At 37.3% G+C, this 23627-nt stretch overlaps 1 protein-coding gene across 3 annotated transcripts in view; it reads left to right on the top strand.

Moving 5' to 3' along the window:
- The window catches only part of DCC (DCC netrin 1 receptor), a 1149203-nt gene that overhangs the window by 1093001 nt on the left and 32575 nt on the right, over window positions 1-23627 (top strand). For all 3 annotated transcript variants that reach the window (XM_032422885.1, XM_032422886.1, XM_032422884.1), the window contains exon 26: window positions 14611-14766. In XM_032422885.1, the coding sequence (XP_032278776.1) occupies window positions 14611-14766 (156 nt within the window). The remainder of the gene's footprint in view (window positions 1-14610; window positions 14767-23627) is intronic.

Genomic DNA, 23627 nt, shown 5'->3' with positions numbered 1-23627 from the left:
AAGACTGAGGCAAAGGAAGGCATATAGTTTTGCTTTTGTGATAGCTTAGGAACTGCTTATGACTACTGGTTTGGGGCTTTCTAGAACATTTACTGTGAAAGCCAACTCTTTTTTTCCCCCATTCCCACCATCTGCTTTAGTCACTTGATTGCAGAACTCAAACAATGGATTGGAGAAGCTATTGAGAAGTGAAATAAAGCTGCATGAAAGAAAGCAGATTTTAAAAACTAGAGTTCTGTTGGCTCGAGGCACTGTGCTACCAGAAGGCCATCTTGTACCCAGATATGAGGATAATTCTAACCTCTGAAACATTTGATTCTAAGTCACAATCATTGTGTGAAACTTGCACTCATGGTGTAAGAAGCCAGTATCCTAAGACTGGTCCCTGCTTAACAGGTTTTAGAACTGGGCATTCATTCCAGCACCCTGCAGCCCCTGTGAATGCCCACATCTGACCAAGAGTGCTTTTCTTAGGAGTAATGCGTGCTAACAACTCTTCTAGTACCATCGTAAACACCAACACATACAAATTTTCAACTATTCGGAACTATGGGAGCAGTGGCAAGAAAGAGAAAGTTAAAAGCTCAACTTAAATTTGCATTAGAAATGATGTCATTGTCTAATATGTTTGTGACTCCAAATAATAATTTGATCATTACATTATTAAGATCAGTTTTTGTTGTTTGAGTCTTGAATGGTGTACTTCATTCTTCCTCTTACTGTGAGCTTCTGCAGGAGGTAGTATTTTTTATGTACCTCTGTATCTCCCACAGTGCTGTGTAAATGGCACAGTTGTTGATGAATGAGAGTTGAAAACCCAGAGGTTGTTTCTTGGTAGTTCCATAAGCAAATGACTTGTTAAATAAAATTAATTGATTGGTAATTTCACTGGATTATCAAAATCAGCAGATCAGTAGGATTGTGCAGACAAGGTCAAGATATGGCTTTTAAGCTCAAAAAGGTACCTCTGGGGAGTATGCAACTGTGTTTTTAGGGAGGATTTTGCAAGGCAAAAAAATGGTTTATCAGAGATATAGAAATAATCAAGAATGCTTCTGATGAAGAATTGGTGAAGGTAAAGAATTTTGGATGATGGAGTACAAAAGGAACACAAGCATAGCTTTTGGAAAAGTTTCCTAGAGCAATATGAAAAATAAGAATCCCTTGTTTTTTAAGATTTGTGTTACCTAATTCTTTTTTAATTCCTAATGTCTTAGAGATTTCTACAACAAAACACACCATCTTTTATTCCAAGACTTTTCTCATCTGAGTAAGTCTTTTGGGCAGTCCAGGGTAACTTGTAAAAGACTAAGGCAGATATTCTCACTGTGTCTTGAGAAAGTCACTGATCTGCAGAAAAGGGAGGTGTGGTGACTCAAGCTCATCTCAAATGATTCATTTGGACCCAGATCAGAGGTTCCCTTTCCTGTGGTCTCATCTTCTGTCTGATGCTCATGGTGTCAAAATGTACACTCAGATGTTGACTATCCAGACTTCATAGCCATGTCTCGTTTGAGAAAATCTCAGTTGAGAAGGGTCAGACAAGTGAACAAGGCTGTAGGAGGCTGTAAGAGTTTTCAAGTCTCCTGCTGACAGTGTCCTCCATCTGATCTCAGTACATCTTCATAGTTACCCTGTGGTGGGCAGTGGTCCGGTCACCTCCACATCAAACCTCATCTTCAGGCTGGCTAGGTCTAAATAAATGAGGCCTTCCCTTAGCTCATAAAGGACAGAACAAAAATCTGAACCTAGATTTTGTTTTATAATCATAATTCCAGTTATTTTCCTCTGCCAGGGGAAGAATTTTCCTATCTAATCTCAAAAATCTTAGTGTCATATTTCCCTCAGGTTCAAATTTGAGTTAAAACCTACCATTTAGGGGTGCCTGGGTGGCTCAGTCGGTTAAGTGTCTGCCTTTGGCTCAGGTCATGATCCCAGGGTCCTGGGATCGAGCCCTGAGTCAGGCTCCTTGCTCAGTGGTGGGGATTCTGCTTCTCCCTCTCCTTCTGCCCCTCCCCTGTTCATGCTCTCTCTCTCTCTCAAATAAATAAACAAAATCTTGAAAAAAAAAAAAAAACCTACCATTTAGTTACCTCTATCTTAATGTATTGAACTCTTTTCCTGAATGTAAGACAGGATGTTTTTGTTTTTTTATAGAAGTATACATTTTTGACAATGAGAATAATTTTCAGCATCTTGGTAAAATATTCGGTTTATCTTTTAAGTGGTCATATTTTAAATTTTGGGTTTTTTTAAAGGATTTATTTATTTGGGGGGGGGGAACAGATGAAGAGGGAGAGAGAATCCCAAGCAGACTCCACGCTGAGGCTGACACGGGGCTCAATCTTGCAGCCCTGAGATCATTACGTGAATCGAAACCAAGAGCTTAACCGACAGCACCACCCAGGTGCCCCTAAAATTTGGTTTATTTTTAACAGATTTTTTGAGGTATAATTGGTGTATACAAAACTGTACATATTTAATGTATACAATTTGATAAGTTTGGACATATGCATATACACATGAAACCATCACCATGATTAAGATGATATACCTGTAAAAGGGGTATTTTAAACAGTATTTCCCTGTTACATGACATTTGGCTCAATCTTAGGATCTGTTGGATCCCTGCAGATTGATAACAATAACCAGCATTTTTGAAGGGCTGACTCCTGACCCTCCACTCTATTATACTTCTCTATGGATAATCTCTTCAATCCTCACAGCCATACCATAACATTGGTACTATTACCATCTCCACTTTACAATGAGAAAACTAAGAAACAATGACCTTAAATAACTTGCTCGGGTTAATGCATAGTTATCTATTACTGCATAACACATTACCTCCAAAACGTAGCAACGTAAAATAATCACTCATTTTCTCAACAGCTTCCGTTATGTCCACAGGTTTGCCAGCATGTTCTCCAGACATGACTCCTGGCTCCTCCCAGGATGAGTGATCTAAAACAGTGGGACAGAGGGACGCCTGGGTGGCTCAGTCAGTTAAATATCTGCCTTTGCCTCAGGTCATGAGCCCAGGGTCCTGGGATCAAGCCCCACATCGGGCTCCCTGCTCAGCGGGGAGCCTGCTTCTCCCTCTTCTCCTCCCCCTGCTTGTGCTCTCTCTCTCCGACAAGTAAATAAATAAAATATTTTAAAAAATAAAAATAAAAGAGTGAGAGAGGACAACCTTTTTCTTTTTATGTCTTTTATTTCACATCAGAAGACCAATTTTAATGAATGCTTTCATATAAAAATAGCATTGTTCAGGGAACAAAGGTTTTTTTTGTTTTTTTAACTTTTTAATTTAAATTCAATTTAATTAACATAGACTGTATTATTAGTTTCAGAGGTAGAATTTAGTGATTCATCAGTTGCATATAACACAATGAGCTCATTACTTCAAGTGCCCTCCTTAATGCCCATCACCCAGTTACCCCATCACCCCACCTACCCAGTGCTCATTACTTCAAGTGCCCTCCTTAATGCCCATCACCCAGTTACCCCATCACCCCACCTACCTCCCCCCCTGCCACCCTCAGTTTGTTTCCTATAATTAAGAGTCTCTTATGGTTTGCCTCCCTCTCTGCTTTCATCTTATTTTTCCTTCCCTTCCCCTATGTTCATCTGTTTTGTTTCTTAAATTCCACATAGGAGTAAAATCCTATGGTATTTGTCTTTCTCTGACTGACTTATTTCACTTAGCATAATATCCTCCAGTTCTATCCATGTCATTGCAAATGACAAGATTTTATTCTTTTTGATGGCCAAGTAATATTCCATTGTATATATACACCACATCTTCTCTATCCATTCATGTGTCGATGGCCATCTGGGCTCTTTCCATATTTTGGCTATTGTGGACATTACTGGTATGAACATTGGGGTGCAGGTGCCCCTTCGGATCACTATGTTTGTATCCTTTGGATAAATACTTAGTAGTGCAATTGCTGGCTCGTAAGATAGTTCTATTTTTAACTTTTTGAGGAACCTCCATAGTGTTTTCCAGAGTGGCTGCACCAGTTTGCATTCCCACCAAAGTGTAAGAGGGTTCCCCTTTCTCCGCATCCTCACCGACATCTGTTGTTTCTTGAGTTGTTAATTTTAGCCATTCTGACTGATGTGAGGTGATATCTCATTGTGGTATGTCCTTGTGGTTTTGATTTTATTTCCTGATGCCAAGTGATATTGAGCATTTTTTCATGTGTCTGTTGGCCATTTGTACATCTTCTTTGTTAACCTGGTTTTGGAAGTGGAATTTCTTCTGCATTTGTGCAGCATTCCATTGGTAATCAGACCAATCCTGGCGAAATGTGTCAGGGAAGCCACCAGGATGTGAATACCATGCATTGGGACTCTATTGGAGGCATCTCAGATACTGGCTGTAACATGTACTCACTACCAAGAGCCAGAACTAGATCATGAACCCAGGCAGTTTGACCTCAGTGCTTGGGCTCTTTACCACACTGAAGAGAATAATGACAGAACACATATTTGTGAATATTCATACGTTTCCTGAGGGGAGTATGAGGATATTGGTGGAGTTCGTGGATATTCCATGACAAGTACTTGTCAAAGAACACCTGAAACTGTGAAGGAGACGAAAATATTTAACAAGGGCAATAGACACTAAATTTCCAAAGAGTCCAGATGATATGTAGGTCATTGCAGAAAAGACGTGGTAAGGAGAGGCAGAATGAGAAATCATTTCACTTAAATTCTTTTCACTTCAAAATTTTATCTTTGTTCTTATTTTTCTACCCCTCCTCTTCAACACATCTCTCGACTCTGTCAAGTACCATGTTGAGAAATACCTACAGAGGGTTTTCTTTCTTTCTTTCTTTTTTTTTTTTTTTTAAGATTTTTTATTTATTTGACAGAGAAAGACACAGCGAGAGAGGGAACACAAGCAGGGGGAGTGGGAGAGGGAGAAACAGGCTTCCCGCTGAGCAGGGAGCCCGATGTGGGGCTCCATCCCAGGACCCTGAGATCATGACCTGAGCCGAAGGCAGACGCTTAACGACTGAGCCACCCAGGTGCCCCCAGAGGGTTTTATTTCTTAAAATTGTAGCTTAAAAAAAAAATCTCTACTTTAGATTTCCTATAGGTTGCATTTAGTGCCAACATTTTTAAGAATGTTGTAAAAGCTTTCGAATATCAATATGTTCTGTTCGAAGAGCTAAGTAATTTGGTGAGGGAATTTCTACTTGAAAAATCTTTGTGCATCAGTGTGAGATATAAATTCAATTGTCAGCAAGCTGTGTCAGAGCAGATTTCTTGTCATATTTGGCCACACAGCAGAGATTTATTGAAAATTCTTGATGGTATCAGTTTCTGAGTTGTTTTACATAAACATAGCAGTGCAGTGAATGCTTTGAACAGTAGTGTGAGGGAGAGGGAGAGAGAGAGAGAGTGTGTATGTGTGTGTGTGTGTGTGTGTTTCTGGCTCTCAACCCTGACATGTGGGAGAAAAATACCAAATAGCATTTCAGTACATAGTATTGTATCCAACTTACTTTAGAATGATTATTTCTGCAACAACTGTCTTCAAAGTAGGTGTAGACTTCTGTGCCCTTTTAGAAATGAATCATGAATCAAAATACTTCAAAACCAAAGCTTTGGAATACAAACTATTCTATTTCATGCCAGGGAATAGAACAATGGGAATTGTTGAGATGCAGAAACATACAATGGATTTTTTTATTTTTTTAAAGAACTTTTATTATTTGCGAGCCATTTGTACCCAGGTCAGTAGTGAAAATGCAAAACTTAGAAAGGAAAATTCCTTTCTTCAGTAATGAAAGACTTGGAACTGGAATATAAATTTAGTCTCTTGGGTAATCTTAGTTCTCTGATTTTATATTCTGTGACTTGCCAAATTATTTTATGTTTCTCCATTCCAGGATATATTTATGAAATTCTTTTTCTAAACGTATTATAAAATATTGGTTAAGTTCACATAATACTATTGATAAGGAAATGTGCGCAATTTGTGGAGTTGGGTGCCTTCTCTATCTAGGGAAACTATGGTTGTCACATTTATTTATGGGTGAAAATTGTCAACACAGAGACGGCTTTACAATCTGGCAATCAACATTAATGACTATGCAGTGATCCCATTTGATCAGTAAGATGGGTGAAATCATTAAATTGACTGCCTGGGAGACTGAGAGTTTAAGTTTCCTGAATATAGACATTATGTTATCATATGGCTCTTATTTACAAATGTGTTCAAGTCCATTATTATTACTATTATTACTATAGTAACTGTACACCCCAGGAAACTAAATAATACATCAAACCACTTAAATAGTCTCCAATGGATTAAAATGACAGATTTCTAAATATTTCTTCTAGAAAATCCTACTTATTAACTCACTTGAAAAATATAAAGTATCTCTATCACTGTACTATGAGAGATACAAAGACTACAAATTATAACCTCTTTCTTTAAGGAATTTAGAATCATTTTAGCTGATATCTGGCTTGAATCTCTGATTCTTTTTACAATTTTCCCTGTCATCTTTTTTCCTTTTCCTTTTTCTGGAGTCTGTTCATGTGTTTGTTTATCCACAATTTACTCTTTGTAAATATCTTTATAGGATATTGTGTTATATGTCACTTATTCTCAAATTTTCGTTCAATTCTTCCCAAAAATAATTTAGAAAACTTTGTAGCACTCAAACATTTTTTAATTTAACATCTAAAACAGTTTGTTATAAATGTCTGTGAAGGATGTAATTTCTTTGGTATACCACTCTTTTAAATAAATCCAAATGCATAGAAATACCATAGCAATTTGATATCCACCATCATCCATTTACAAAATACATGAGGAAGCTTCTTTTTAACCGAGAAGAATTTACACATGTTTCTCCTTGAGCTAGTACCTACAATTCACTCTCCCAACAGAATAATATACAAACGTCATCTGTCTTTATGTCTTTTATTGATCATCTATCTTATTTCTTTGCAATATAATATTTTTATAAACTGAAATTATTTGTGTATTATTATAAACTTATGTGAGCATAAGTTTAGGTTTAACTGCTGGGTTTTTTTCTTCGGAGTTGAGTTAACATTACAATTAGTATTTTTTTTTAATTTAATTTTATTTTATTATGTTATGTTAATCACCATACAGTACATCATTAGTTTTTGATATAGTGTTCCATGATTCATTGTTTTCATATAACACCCAGTGCTCCATGCAGTATGTGCCCTCCTTAATACCCATCACTGGGCTAACCCATCCCCCCATCCCCCGCCCCTCTGAAACCCTCAGTTTGTTTCTCAGAGTCCATAGTCTCTCATAGTTCCTCTCTCCTTCTGATTGCCCCCCCTTCATTTTTCCCTTCCTTCTCCTAATGTCCTCCATGACTATTCCTTATGTTCCACAAATAAGTGAAACCATATGATAATTGACTTTCTCTGCTTGACTTATTTCACTTAGCATAATTTCCTCCAGTCCCATCCATGTTGATGTAAAAGTTGGGTATTCATCCTTTCTGATGGCTGAGTGATATTCCATTGTATATATGGACCACATCTTCTTTATCCATTCATCTGTTGAAGGGCATCTCGGCTCTTTCCACAGTTTGGCTATTGCGGACATTGCTGCTATGAACATTGGAGTGCATATGGCCCTTATTTTCACTACATCTGTGTCTTTGGGGTAAATACCCAGCAGTGCATTTGCTGGGTCATAAGGTAGCTCTATTTTTAATTTTTTGAGGAACCTCCACACTGTTTTCCAAAGTGACTGTACCAACTTGCATTCCCACCAACAGTGTAAGAGGGGTTCCCCTTTCTCCACAACCTCTCCAACATTTGTTGTTTCTTGCCTTGTCAATTTTTGCCATTCTAACTGGTGTAAGGTGGTATCTCAATGTGGTTTCGATTTGAATTTCCCTGATGTCTAATGATGATGAACATTTTTCATGTGTCTCTTAGCCATTTGTATGTCTTCTTTTGAGAAGTGTCTGTTCATGTCTTCTGCCCATTTTTTGACTTGATTATTTGTTTTTTGGGTGTTGAGTCTGAGAAATTCTTTATAGATCTTGGATATATAGCCCTTTGTCTGTAGTGTCATTTGCAAATATCTTCTCCCATTCTGTGGGTTGCCTCTTTGTTTTGTTGACTGTTTCCTTTGCTCTGCAGAAGCTTTTTATCTTGGTGAAGTTCCAAAAGTTCATTTTTGTTTTTATTTCACTTGCATTTGGAGATGAATCTTGAAAGAAGTTGCTGTGGCCGATGTCAAAGAGGTTACTGCCTATGTTCTCCTCTAGGATTTTGATGGATTCCTGTCTCACATTGAGGTCTTTCATCCATTTTGAGTTTATCTTCGTGTATGGTGTTAGAGAATGGTCGAGTTTCATTCTTCTGTATGTAGCTGTCCAATTTTCCCAGCACCATTTATTGAAGAGACTGTCTTTTTTCCATTGCATATTTTTTCCTGCTTTGTCGAAGATTATTTGACCATAGAGTTGAGTGTCCCTATCTGGGCTCTCTATTCTGTTCCATTGGTCTATATGTATGTTTTTGTGCCAGTACCATGCTGTCTTGATGATCACTGCTTTGTAATATAGCTTGAAATCGGGTAACGTGATGCCCCCAGCTTTGTTATTCTTTTTCAACATTTCCTTGGCAATTTGGGGTCTTTTCTGATTCCATACAAATTTTAGGATTGTTTGTTCCAGCACTTTGAAAAATGTCATTGGAATTTTGATCGGGATGGGGTTGAAGGTATAGTTTGCTCTGGACAGCACAGACATTTTAACAATGTTTATTCTTCCGATCCATGAGCATGGAATGTTTTTCCATCTTTTTGTGTCTTCTTCAATTTCTTTCATGAGCGTTCTGTAGTTCCTATAGTATAGATCCTTTACCTCTTTGGTTAGGTTTATTCCAAGGTATGTTCTGGTTTTTGGTGCTATTGTAAATGGAATCGTTTCTCTAATTTCTCTTTCTACAGTTGCATTGTTAGTGTATAAGAAAGCAACTGATTTCTGTGCATCGATTTTGTATCCTGCCACATTACTGAATTGCTGGATGAGTTCTAGTAATTTGGGGGTGGAGTCTTTTGGATTCTCCACATAAAGTATCATGTCATCTGCAAAGAGAGTTTGGCTTCTTTTTTGCCAATCTGAATACCTTTTATTTCTTTTTTTTGTTTGATTGCTGTTGCTAGGACTTCTAGTACTATGTTGAACAATAGTGGTGAGAGTGGGCATCCTTGACGTGTTCCTGATCTTAAGGGAAAGGCTCTCATCTTTTCCCCATTGAGGATGATATTCGCTGTGGGTTTTTCATAGATGGATTTTATGAACTTGAGGAATGTTCCCTCTATCCCTATACTCTGAAGAGTTTTAATCAGGAAAAGATGCTGTATTTTGTCAAATGCTTTTTCTGCATCAATTGAGAGGACCATATGGTTCTTCTCTCTCCTCTTATTAATGTGTTCTATCACATTGATTGATTTGCGAATGTTGAACCACCCTTGCATCCCGGGGATAAATCCCACTTGGTCGTGGTGGATGATCCTTTTAATGTATTGTTGGATCCTATTAGCTAAGATTTTGTTGAGAATTTTGGAATCCATATTCATCATGGATATTGGTCTGAAATTCTCCTTTTTGATGGGGTCTTTGCCTGGTTTGGGGTTTAAGGTAATGCTGGCCTCATAGAATGAGTCTGGAAGGTTTCCTTCTGTTCCTATTTTTTGAAACAGCTTCAGGAGAATAGGTATTATTTTTTCTTTGAATGTTTGGTAGAATTCCCCAGGGAATCCATCAGGCCCTGGGCTCTTGTTTTTTGGGAGGTTTTTGATCACTGCTTCAATCTCATTACTGGTTATTGGCCTATTCAGGTTGTCAATTTCTTCCTGTTTCAGTCTTGGGAGTTTATAGTTTTCCAGGAAGGCATCCATTTCTTCCAGGTTGCTTAATTTATTGGCATATGGTTGTTGTTAATAATTTCTAATAATTGTTTCTATTTCCTTGGTGTTAGTCGTGATCTCTCCCCTTTCATTCATAATTTTATTAATTTGGGTCCTTTCTCTTTTCCTTTGGGTAAGTCTGGCCAGTGGTTTATCAATCTTATCAATTCTTTCAAAGAACCAGCTTCTAGTTTCGTATTATTATCAATATGACTCTTTATTTTGATTAACAGTTGGCTTATGTAGTTGGCTGCTCCCATGTTGGGGGCATAGATATTTACAATTGTTAGATCTTCTTGTTGGATAGACCCTTTAAGAATCATATAGTGTCCTTCTATGTCTCTAACTACAATCTTTAGCTTAGAATCTAATTTGTCTGATATAAGAATTTCTACGCCAGCTTTCTTTTGAGGTCCGTTGGCATGGAAGATGGATCTCCATCCCTTAACTTTCAGTCTGGATGTATCTTTAGGTTCAAAATGAGTCTCTTGTAGACAGCATATGGATGGGTCCTGTCTTTTTATCCAATCTGCAATCCTGTGCCATTTTATGGGAGCATTTAGGCTGGTCATGTTGAGAGTGATTATTGAAAGATATGAATTTATTGTCATCATGTTGACTGTGAAGTCCTTGTTTCTATAGATTGTCTCTGTAAATTTCTGTTCTATATCACTCTTGGGGTCTTTCTCCTTTTATAGGACCCCCCTTAATATTTCTTGCAGGGCCGGCTTAGTGGTCACATATTCTTTCAGTTTCTGCTGGTCTTGGAAGCTCTGCATCTCTCCATCCATTCTAAATGACAGCCTTGCCAGATAAGGTATTCTTGGCTGCATGTTCTTCTTATTTATTACCCTGAATATGTCTTGCCAGCCCTTTCTGGCTTACCAGGTCTCTGTGGATAGGTCTGACATTATTCTGATGTTCCTCCCTCTGTACGTAAAGAATCTCTTCCCCCTAACTGCCCTTAAGATGGTTTCCTTCATTCTAAGATTTGTGAGTTTTACTATTACATACCGGGACGTTGGCCTGTTTTCCTTGATCTTGGGAGGGTTCCTCTCTGCCTCTACGACAGGAATGTTTGTTTCATTCCCCAGATTAGGGAAGTTCTCAGCTATAGTTTGCTCAAATATATCTTCTAGTCCTCTCTCTCTCTCTCCACACCCTCAGGGATCCCAATAATTCTGACATTGGAACGTTTCAAGGTGTCACTTATTTCTCTGATTCTGTTTTCATGGATTTTGAGTTGTTTCTCTGGGGCCTCCTCTTTTTCCTTCTTTTCTGTCAATTGGTTTTCTAGATCACTAATTCATTCTTCTGCCTCGCTTACCCTAGCTGTTAGATTATCTAGATTAGATTGGATCTCATTGATAGCATTTTTAAGTTCTGCCAGTTCAGCTTTCATTTCTGCCCTTAGAGACTCTATGTTGCCATTAATCGATTTCTCCATTCTAGCTGTCGTCTTCATAACTGTTACCCTGAAATCCATTTCCGACATCTTGGTTATATCTGTATCCATTTGTAAATCTGTGGCAGAAGTCACAGTCTCTGAGTCTTTCCTATTTTGCAGGTTCTTCCTCCTAGTCATTCTGTTGAGGGAATGTACAGGGTCCAAATTATTGACCACAACCCAAGCAAGATGCACCTGTTTTATAGGGACCTTAGGGTTGTGGGCCTCTCTTCTGGGGGAGGGGCCTGCTGCGCTGTTACTTAGGCAACCCTGTTTGGGGGGAGTTGCCCTGCCCCCTGTGGGGGGAATGGGCTCAGTGAAAACCGGTCTTGGGGGGCTTTTGTTCTCTGGCGGCTTTCCCTGGTGGCTTTCCGTGTCTCTTCGGGAGTCAGAGTAGAAGAGATCATTTCCAACCCTCTGCCTCAGAGCAGAGAAATCACAGTCTGTTCTTCAATGAGCTCTCCAGGCCACACTATCTCTGTTTCTGTCTGTGCTGCTATAAACTGCAGCATCCTAGGTTGTGCACTCTTCAGCAGGGCTCCCAGTCCTCACCTCCAGGTCAGGGCATGGGGGCACGTCTCTGCCCTTTGTGCTTCTAACACCACCAGCCACCCCCAGTTCACACGCACAGCCCCACCGCTCCAGGTTTCAGTCTGGGGGGCTGCCCTAAAGTCCTTTCCCCGCCACTACCGGTCTGTGAGTCTGTGCCCCATCCCCAGCATGGGAGGCTATCGCTCACTGGCAGTGCAGGATTCCCACGGCTCCCTCCCCCTTCCATTTATCTTCTGATATCTGCCGCAGAATCACGGCTCCCTGCTTCATACCTTGAAACCAACCGTGTGCAATATCCTGTTTGTAGAAATCCAGATCTATCTTCTTACATCTCAGGCTGATTTCGTGGGTGTTCAGAGTGGTCTGGTAGATATCCAGCTCAATTCAGGGGACCAGTTGGAATAGGGTCCCCTAGTCCCCCACCATCTTTTCCTCCTCAATTCTACAATTAGTATTTCTGTACAATTGTTTATAAAGTAAGATTTTGTTAGAATTCTATCACTTAAATGACATGAATAAGGCTTTTTCTATACAATTATTGCATACATCTGTGGATGAATGTTACTTTTTGCATAAATTCTATTCCACGGTTTTATTTATCTAAACACTGAGAAACTTTATTTGCGTATATGTGTGGGTAAGTGTTACAATAAGATTTTTACAGCAGTCACTCAATGATTTGAACTTCCAAATTACGTGCCAAAATCAGACTGTGAACTCTCATCTGAAGTTATTTTTTATAATATTTCAACAAACTAGATGTTGTCTTCCAATTATGCTGGAAGTAAAAATTTTAGAAACTGCTTGACTTTCAAAAGTATTTGTTACTCATTCAGGTTATTTGCTTTCTCATTTTTAAGAGGTACACCTATTAGAAACTTTACCAAGATTTACAGAGTAATTATAAAATACATTTGCAAATTTTTTCCACTAAGAAGTACTTTATATAATATGATATATTATGACAGGATTGGAAGCATTGAAATATCACTTACAATATACTGTTACCAATATAATTTTTTGAAAAATGCTTTTATTCTATTACAATCTTTTAGTTTGTAGTCATTTCATGGAAAACACCCATCATTTAACCTACTTGAAAGAGTTAGTCCTTATTGTGAAAACAATAGTGTTTTTTTTTAATTTTTCAATTCAAATAAACATGTTACTATATATTTCAAGGAGTATTATAAATACACTGAAAAATAAATTCCAGAATGCTAATTCAAAAGCTATTTTACTAGAAGCAGCCCTTTTGATTTAAAGTGTTGTATGTTTAATGTAATGAATCTGCACTTTAAGTTAGAAAAAAAATTTTTAAATCTACATGTTACTTCTAACTAATTTAAAATAATGCAATATAATCTGTGTCAATGATCATAAAGTTACTTAGGTAAGAAGAATATGATAAAAAGAAAGGTTTTCCTTTGGTAAATGTGCATGCTTATGCATGTTAAACTCCAGTAATTGGAATTAGAGTGTAATTAAATAAAAATAATGCATATAATAGAACTAACTTTATTGATGTAATAGAAATATACTGCTGAAAATCATTCTAGTAGCTAGTTTAAATTGTATTTTTTGTTAATAAGAGGTAGGGAATACTAAATATTTTACAAGATGATGTAAGATGATCGACTTCAATTAGAATAAGTATTTTATAATGTGGCATAATTTAATAGATATTGAATAATGGAATTGAATAATGCTCAATACACCTAGGAAATATTATGTAAGATATTGATCTGTGGAAATATTATGTAAGATATTGATCTTGATATATACCACTAAAAAATATTTGGTATTCCCAAACAACATGTAGTTATATTTAAATTAATGTGTCACTAAACTGTACTGTTTTGCTGTTCAAAGTCATTTTCTTTCCATTTAAATAAAACTCCTAAGTATGATTATTGAGACTATACCTTGCTTTTCTCTCTCCAGACTATCTCTCAAGAGCATTACATTCTTTCACAGAATGAGCAGAAAATTCCTATTTCCGTAGCTCACTTTACACAATATATTCAGTTTCTGAACAACCCAACATTTCTAACACCACAGTTATTGCTTAAGAGAAAGAAAAAGGCAAAAACAAAACAAAACAAAACAAAAACCAGAGAGCCTTAACGTGGCTTTACGGTGGCTTGTTTCATTGTTTCTTTCTTTGAAACTGTGGAAAGTTTGAAATCTCAGGGTAATGCTCTGTAGTAAGGTGCTGGAGGAGGGAGCCGTCTTTTTTTTTTTTTTTTGATGTAGTGTTCCATGATTCATTGTTTACATATAACACCCAGTGCTCCATTCAGTACATGCCCTCTTTAATACCAATCACCAGGCTAACCCATCCCCCCACCCCCCTCCCCTCTAGAACCCTCTGTTTGTTTCTCAGAGTCCATAGTCTCTCATGGTTTGTCTTGCCCTCCGGTTTCCCCCCTTCATTTTACCCTTCCTACTATCTTCTTTTTTTTTTTACGTATAATGTATTATTTGTTCAGGAGCTGTCTTTTTTAGAGTAAGAAAGAGACTGTGGAAAGAGAGGCAAGTAAAGGAACCTACATGATGCTATGAAGAGTATTCATGGGTTTGAAGATGTGAAAATTTAGCCCTTTCCTTTTTTATTTGTTTGGTGGCTACCTAAGATAAATAATAATAATAACATCTTTTTTTTTTGCAGCTGTCGTGAGTGCCATCCCTGTGCCAACCCTGGAAAGTGCCCAGTACCCAGGAATCCTTCCATCTCCCACGTGTGGATACCCCCACCCACAGTTTACCCTCCGGCCTGTGCCATTCCCCACACTGTCAGTGGACCGAGGTTTCGGAGCAGGAAAAAGTCAGTGTAATGCATTTTCCTTTCTTTTTACTAAGAACAAATGAATAATAACCAAGCATGTCTTGTTAAATGTATCACATTTTAATGTTCTCATCCCTTGGGAAAATTGGTTTACCTCTGCCCTGGGTCAGAATCAAAGGACCGATTCTCTGGGAGTCTTTCCATAGACAATGTGGGAAGCTGTGGGGAAACAAAGATTAACTGGTTCAGTAAAACAATGATGTGATGGGCGCTTGAACTTAATATGTGGTCAACTAGGAAATGAATAATCAAGTGACTGTCCTCCAACATATTCTTGTGTAAGTGTCTGTTGGTTATATTTAAAAGTGTGTCATTGATTCCTGATAAACCAATATTTAAATGAATGCCTTAGCTTTCTTTAATTAAATCAATTAAGCAATATCTTTTGATTTTTAATTAATAATTGTTGGAGAAAAAGATTTCCAAAGGAGTAATTCATTTGTTTTTGTATTATTATTACTTTTCTGATTTTAATGACATATAGGTGATATATAACATTGTGTAAATTTAAGGTTTACAATGTGTTGATTTATACACTTATGTATGACAAAATGATTACTACCATAAAATTGGTTAATACCCCTCTCATGTCACATAATTGCCATTTCTTTTTTGTGGTGAGAATGTTTTAAATCTACTTTCTTAACAACTGTCAAGTATATAATACAGTATTATTAGCTATAATCACTATGCTGTACATTAGATGCCCAGAACTTAATCATCTTATAACTAGAAGTGTATACTCTTTGACCAACATCCCTCTTTTTTCCCTATCTCCCAGATCCTGGTAACCACAATTCTAGCCTCTATTTTTATGAGTTCGTCTTTTTTAGGTTCTATATATAAGGGATATCATATAGTATCTTCTTTTTGTTCCTGACTTATTTCACTTAGCATAATGCCCTCAAGGTCCATCCATTTGTTGCAATTTCTTTCTCATAGCTGAATAATTTTCCATTTTGTATATATACCACATCTTCTTTATCCATACATCCATTGATGGATGCTTAAGTTGTTTCCATATCTTGGCTATTGTGAATAATGCTACAATGAGCATGGGCATGTGTATATGTCTTTAAGATCTCATTTTCATTTCCTTTGGATATATACCCAGAAGTGAGACTGCTGGATTATATAGTAGTTCTATTTTTAATTTTTTTAGGAACCTTCATACTCTTTTCCACAGTAGCTGCACCAATTTACATTTTCAGCAACAGTGCACTCTTTTGTCCACGTCCTTGCCAACATTTCTCTTGTCTTTTTGATGATAGCCATTCTAACAGGTATGAAGTGATACCCCATTGTGATTTTGATTTGCATTTCCCTGATAATTTGGTAAGGTCAAATACCTTTTCCACATATTTGCTGACCATTTATATGTCTTGTTTGGAAAAATGTTTATTCAGTTCTTCTGCACATTTTTAATCCAACTTTTTTTGCTATTATATTGTGTGAATGTGTTACATATTTTGGATATCAACTGCTTATCAGATATGTGGTTGGCAAATATTTCCTCCCATTCTGTAAACTGCTTTTCATTTTGTTGATGGTCTTCTTTTAGCTGTACAGAAGTTTTTAATTTGATGTAATCCCATGTGTTTATTTTTGCTTTTGTTGCCTTTGCTTTTTGGTGTCAAATCTAAAAAGTCATTGCCAAAACCAGTGTCAAAGAGATTACCCCCTATGTTTTCTTCTAGGAGTTTGACAGTTTCAGGTCTTAAGTTCAAGTCTTTAGTCCATTTGAGTTCATTTTTGTGTACAGCATAAGAAATCCAGTTTCATTCTTTTTCAAGAGGCAATTCAATCTTCTCAATGCCATTTATTAAAGAGACTGCCCCTCACCCCCCGGTATATTCTTGGCTCTTTGGCATAAATTAATTGACCATGTATACAGGGGTTTATTTCCAGGCTCTCCATTCTGTTCCATTGGTCGGTGTGCCTGTTTTTATGTCTATACCATACTATTTGACTATTATAGCTTTGCATTATAGTTTGAAATCAGGAAGTGTGAAGCCTCCAGCTTGCTCTTCTTTCTCAATATTGGTTTGGCTATTTGGGGTCTTTCTGGTTCCATACAAATTTTGAGATGGTTTGTTCTATTTCTGTGAAAAATGCCATTGGATTTTTGATAGAGATTGCACTGACTCTGCAGATCACTTTGGGTAGTATGGAAATTTTAACAATATTAATTCTTTCAAACCATGAGCATGGAATATCTTTCCTTTTATTTATGTCTTCTTCAATTTCTTTCATCAATGTCTTATAGTTTTCAGTGTAAAGATCTTTTTCCTCCTTGGTTAAATTTATTCCTAAGTGTTTTATTCTTTTTGACACAATTGTAAATGGGATTGTTTTTCTTAATTTCTCTTTCTGATAGCTCATTAATAGCATATATAAATGTAACTGATTTTTGTGTATCGATTTTATATCCTGAAAGTAGTATTTCATTTGTTTTAAGGGAAGTAGTTATGGAGAGAGACTCTCAATCTATTATATACACTCTGGTGGTTTCTCCTATGCCATTTGACTTTTTTTTCTTCTTCAAGCACAGCATTTTAAAATTAATTTTATGGCTTTCTTCTCTTGGTTAGGAACAGGTGACTCAGCAGCTCATGTGAGAAAGGATGTTTTGTAATAGATAAGATGGTAACAACAATAAAATATATTTGTGAGGTAAGCTATATTTTTTCCAACCCAACAGGGACAGCTCTAAGAAATCATAAATCGTCTAGATGTAGCAAGGTTAGAATTAAAAGGCATCAAAAATCTGCCAAGAGAGAATGAGATTTATTTTCCCTTTTCTCACTGCACATCATGTCTACAGAATAGAGTTGTGTGCAGAAACTCAAGAAAAAATAGTTCCCCAAACCATATTGAACAGCATTAAATGAGAAAGATATGGGAAGTCCAAAAACCAAAAATTTCCAAATACCAGGACAACTAGGAAGGTGATTCCAGCCAAAGAATTCAGAACCCACAAGTCCCTTCTTCAGCTTCTGAAATGAACTCTCCCCAGCAGAAAAGAAAGGATTATAGTTTTTGCTTAGTTTTTCCCTCATCACATCACTGTCTACTGTTTTCTTTTTATTTCATCTATATTCTCTGACTTTAAAAGTGTGAGAAGAATGTGTAGCATGACCTTTATCTCTTCACTACACAAGACCAAGTCAAGCCAAAGTTCAGTACACTTTATTAAGGAAATTAACTATTTTATTTTATTTTTTTTAAAGATTTTATTTATTTATTTGACAGAGAGAGACATAGCGAGAGAGGGAACACAAGCAGAGGGACTGGTAGAGGGAGAAGCAGGCTTCCCACAGAGCAGGGAGCCTGATGTGGGGCTCGATCCCAGGACCCTGGGATCATGACCCAAGCCGAAGGCAGATGCTTAATGACTGAGCCACCCAGGCGCCCCTTAACTATTTTATTTTATTCATGGTGTATTCCTGTCATTTCTTTTTCTCCTGTAAAGATATAGTCTCCTTCTCCCATTTACTCTTTTCTTTTTCTCTTGATTTGGTGCAACGTGCAAAACTGTCTCATTGAATCATAGGCATAGTCATTCCAGAAGTTAAATTTCAATGAAAAAGAAAATAATAAATGAACTAGCATAATTTTTTTTTTTCCTTTCCCCCTTGGCCAAAATCAGTTACATGGAGAAGCTCAGTACCAATGGGATAGGGAAGTATATACGCCACCCAACATGAACTAAGGAATTCACAGGGGAAGGGTGAGTTGTGAACAAATAATACAGTTTATCACAGATTACCATTCACCATCAGGACTTTGTGTGAGTCACCGTTTCTCATCTCAGACTCTATGCAGATTCTTCTACCGTGGATGTATTTGTTTCTTAGGCTGCCATAATAAGGTACCATAAACTAGGTAGTTTAAAATGACAGAAATTTATTCTCTCATAGTTCTGGAGGCTAGAACTCCAAAATCAGGGTGTTGTCAGGGTTGTGTTCTCCCCAAAGTCTCTAGGGGTGGATCCATCTTTGCCTCTTCCAGCTTCTGGTAGTCCCAGGTATCCCTTGGCTGTGGCAGCATAACTCCAGTATCTGCCTCCTTCAGATGGCCATCCTCCCTCTGCCTGAAGAGGTCTTAGAGACCCAGAACTCTAAGGACATATTTGGAGGCCACAAACTTTTATGAAGAGAATTGCGTCTCCCAGAAAGATATGTTGAGGTTCTAACCTCCAATACCTGTGAATGCAACCTTATTTAGAAATAGGATCTTTTCATATGTTACCAAGTTAAGGTGAGTTCATGCTGAATTAAGGTGTGTCCTAACCCAATATGCCTTGTGTCCTTAAAAAGAAGAGACTCAGACACACAGGAGAAGTTGACCGTTTGACAACAGAGGCAGAGATTGGAGTGATGCGTGCACAAGCCAAAGAAAAATAAATGAACTATGTTAAAATGTGTTTTTATTTGTGATTAAACACTACAGATTTGTTTATAGCTGTGATTAGAGTCTCACGTGCCACTCTGGCGCAGGACTTTGATAGTAGAGCAGGCTGCATATATGTGGGGACAGAGAGGATACTGGAAATCTCTGTACCTTTCACTCAGTTTCGCAGTGAACCTAAAATGAATGAATGAATGAATGAATGAGTAAATAAATAAATGAATAAAAGAAAAATTTAGTCTCTTTAGAAATTTTAAAAATTTTGTTAACTTATTTAAAAGTAAGGATTATTAAATAAGGGTAGTTATACAACTATAATATATAACGTAAACATAAAATATATAATACAACTATTATATAAAGTTATATAAATAAAGGATTCCTAAAGAGTGCTTAACTTAATTTTTGAACTTGATCTAAAAATCAGAAAGCATGGACATATGACTCCTGGCCAAAATTTCACAGATTTTTTAAAATATATATTCAGTCATACATCAGGTAATTTTTGAGCAAAAGGAATGTGCAGTGCAAAAGAAATAGGCACAAATATATGTTTCCATGTGATGGCTTAGAAAAGGAAAAGAAATAAGCACCTCTTTTCTAGGAAACCAAATATTCTCTAAATCACTATCAGAACCAGTTAACTTCCAGCCATTCAGTATTGGTTTCTAAATGCCTTGGAGACCACTAAACATCCCTGTTCTTTCTCAAGCAGAAAACATTTCATGACTCTGGCTGGAGATGTCTTATTAGTCACCTTGAGAAACAACCACAGTCACACATAGGAAAAGAAAAATTTGTGCCAAGTGTGGAGACTCTCCTTCCTCCGAAGTTATCTGAAAGACCTTTGAGTTGCACAAGAAATGAATCACTAAAACTTTGTTCCCAAAGAGCTGCTCCTTTCTGAAAGTCACAAATAAAGCTGAATTTCTCTCCTACCGTAAGAAAAAGAAAGTTGTAGGATATTGTACATTTGCATTACACACATTTGGTGATCCACTAATAAAGATTTATATAGTTCTGATGGACAATTACCTCCTCTTCCTACTAATAAACTATAGTTCTGGTCTTAGCCTCAATAGGCAAACTCCCTGGGGAACAAGAAACAGTGCCATATTTTGAAAACTTCGACCAATAGATAGTCTTGAGGCCCAATTTCTACAAGTCACTATAAGCATTTTCTCATCCTCGAAACAGGTAGATACCAGAGGTTAGATGATTTTTACCATTCCTTTCAGTTTGGGTGTTGTCTTAGTGAGAAGGCTGGTCAACCTCACCCATGTTATTTTTCTGTCCTAACTCTCCCCCAAATTGGAAATCAAATAATAAGTGGGATTTGACCTAGATAGAATCATGGGCACAGTGGAGTTAATGAATTTCTCTCTAGGGTCTATGCAAAAATCCACACTGTCAGGAACTGGGGTTACTCAGGAGTATTGCACAGTTGTTTGTTCTGAGATTAATGAGTGAATTGGGTTCCTTAAGTGTTCCTGTCTCAAAGTCTTTGCGTAGAGTTGCCAGCATGCTATATTTCTTTCAAATACTACAATTTGAGATAGAAGAAAAATCCTCATTTCCATTTTTGCAATATTTTTGCCAGTTATTCTGTAGCAATTATTTATGTGTTGACATTAATTACCATAAAGTGCCTTGAAATTTGACTCTGCTGTGTAATCGTACGCTATTTGTACAATGGCTTCCCACTATTTCATCATTTGAAAACGAGTGCCTTGCCAACACTTACTTGATTCTCCCTTTCCTTTCGGAATTGCAGGAAGGCTGTGCTTGGTGGGCGAAGGGAGGTTTTCTTTGCTTTCCAAGCTCTGAAATACCATGTCACTGAGCCAGTTTGTTTCACACAGGTGTCCTGATGCTGACAACTAAACTGGCCAAAGGGCTCTTCTGATGTGAGGGCTTTGCTCCTGGGGAGCCATGGCTATTGTATTTAAGAGCTTTGACTGCCTCAAATATCAGCCAGTTCTGAAAAGCATTTCTTTTGCTCCCCATAAAATATAAGAATTATGAAGTGACTATGGAAAATCGGTACCTTGTCCATTGTATTAGATATTAATTAAGCAAACTTGTCATTTTTGAACAAAATAGAACTAGTCCCTTATGGATTAGTGATGTATTTGGTCTCCCATTCCCACCTAGCACATTAGATTAGGCACTTTCCTTTCCACTATGTGTGGTACTAAGGATTGATTTTGTCAAAGAGCTTGTCCATATGTGTGGAGCTACCATTATTTCCCTCAAATGTGTTCCCAGTGGGAATCATGGTGACCAGTTGAAGACCTGGGGATGAAGGACTAGTCATGTGAGCAATGCCATTAAAGAGAATAGGAATGGGAGTGACCCCCAAACATTCCATGATGTCATCAAAATTCCTGTGAAACCTGAGGTTTTTGAGAAACTAAATTTTGGAAAACTAAAAAAGTGCATGTCAACTTTATTAAGCCTAATGTCACAATAATATTTCAACATAGATCTTTTTCATTTCAAAAATGTAGAAGAAATAGAAAAGGAAAATATGAAGGAATAAAGAAGCACATCACACAATATATTATTTCTTTAGTGGCTAAAGCAGTTTTTAAAATATGATATGGATTTATTACAGTCCATCTTCAATAGAATTACTGAGGGCAGATTTCTGTAGAAAATTGTGAAATTTCTTTCCCTGGAAAGATATTTTTAATATGGTGGTATGGACCTGTAATAAAAACTGGCCCATTGGTAATGAAGAGGGACCCAGACATAGGTTCCTACAGCCTCTTCTCTCTGATCTAGAGCTAAGACATACTGTGTTGTTATTTGGATATTGACCATTGGTCATTTTCTCCTTTAGATTAAATATGAGTCCAGAGTAAACTGGCGTAATTTTCTTTGCCTCTAAAACTATACTGTCAACCATCTAATTATGCAGTCTTTAAAGTTTTTATTTATTTATATATTTGTTTGTAATCTCTACATGCAACATGGGGCTCAGACTCAATGACCCTGAGATCAAGAGTCATATGCTCTTCCGACTGAGCCAGCCAGGTGCCCCTAAAAATATAAAGGAAAGAGAAACAGGTGTTCTTGTATTCAATCAAGACTGCATAATTTGAATACAAGAACACCTGTTTCTCTCTCCTTTATATTCTTCTTCTCTTATTTTTTTAAGATTTTACTTTTGAGTAATCTCTATGCCAAAGTGGAGCTTGAACTCACAACCCTGAAATCCAGAGTCACATGCTCTACTGACTGAGCCAGCCAGGCAACGCTCTCTCAAGCAATTTAGCTCCTTATAAACACCTACCTGAAGCCTCTATCCCTTCTGCCCTTATCTGAGAACCCACGTCACCAAGGATTTGCCTTGATGTTTTCCTTGCAGCCCCACCTTTTAGCCTTGATATTTTGCATGTGTGTGCCCCTCCCCTCCGTGATAGGACTTCCTAGCTTAGAGACAAGGCACTTCTGAAAACTCCTCTTGCCAGAGTTCTATCCAGTTTGCTGTCTTGATTACATTTTCTTTGTTTGAAGAAATCTTTTATCAAGTCTTTGCTTTTTTACTAGCTCTGGTGGCTAGGTGGCTATATCCTGTCCTTGGCCAACCCTATGTTTCCCCTGCATCTATCTTTGAGTGGGGTAAGCCAGAGTCTTCTCAATGACCCAGAGGATCTCTAACCCTTTCTGAATATAGAAAAATGAGACTTAATACCAAATACCCTCCGAAGGCACATTTCACTTCTGCATATCTTTAATATAATGTCTTGATCTTTGGTATCTTTAATTTCTACTCCCTTCAGCATTATCACATTTTCTTTCTAGCTCCTCTGCCCTTTGCTGACCTCACTGAGCCTCCCAGAGAGTTGTCTCAAAATTATCTCACAAACTAATTATCTCAAAATATTTCCAGGTTAAAAATTCTCTTTCAAAAGTGAGATATAGTATCTTCTTTCACTGCGTTTTTTCCACTTACCCAATAGAACTTTCTTTCAAAAATAAATCATCAGAAATATCTTATCTCATCAACACTTATACTGCCAATGCAGCTCTTTGCATTTACAGTTTCACCTGGACCTGTTGATTTTGAATACGAATGATAAAGTCAAGTCACAGTGTTCTTACCATAAGAAGCTGCCTTGCCAATATTTTAGTCCCACTCAACTGTGTTCTCTGGAGAAGAGGTATGTTTCTGTATATGGAGCTGTCCAAATGCCCAAAGGTGATCACAAATGACTACAGGAAACCTCTTCAACTATAGTAATCTGACTGAAAATTACAAGGTTTGCTACCAAAGAGGAAAAATTACAATTCTGCATTCAGGCAACTTGTTCCAGCAAAGTCATCTCTCATATAACTTTTGAGCTGGATGTGCTTCTTTTTTGTTATGGAAGACAATGATAGTGGCTATTACCTGTATCATTTTATTAGCAATGCCTTGAACA

Source organism: Phoca vitulina, unplaced genomic scaffold (assembly GCF_004348235.1).
Source record: "Phoca vitulina isolate PV1807 unplaced genomic scaffold, GSC_HSeal_1.0 scaffold27, whole genome shotgun sequence".
NCBI lineage: Eukaryota > Metazoa > Chordata > Mammalia > Carnivora > Phocidae > Phoca > Phoca vitulina.
Note: the sequence above shows the minus strand (reverse complement) of the source record. Positions and strands in the feature narration are given on the sequence as shown.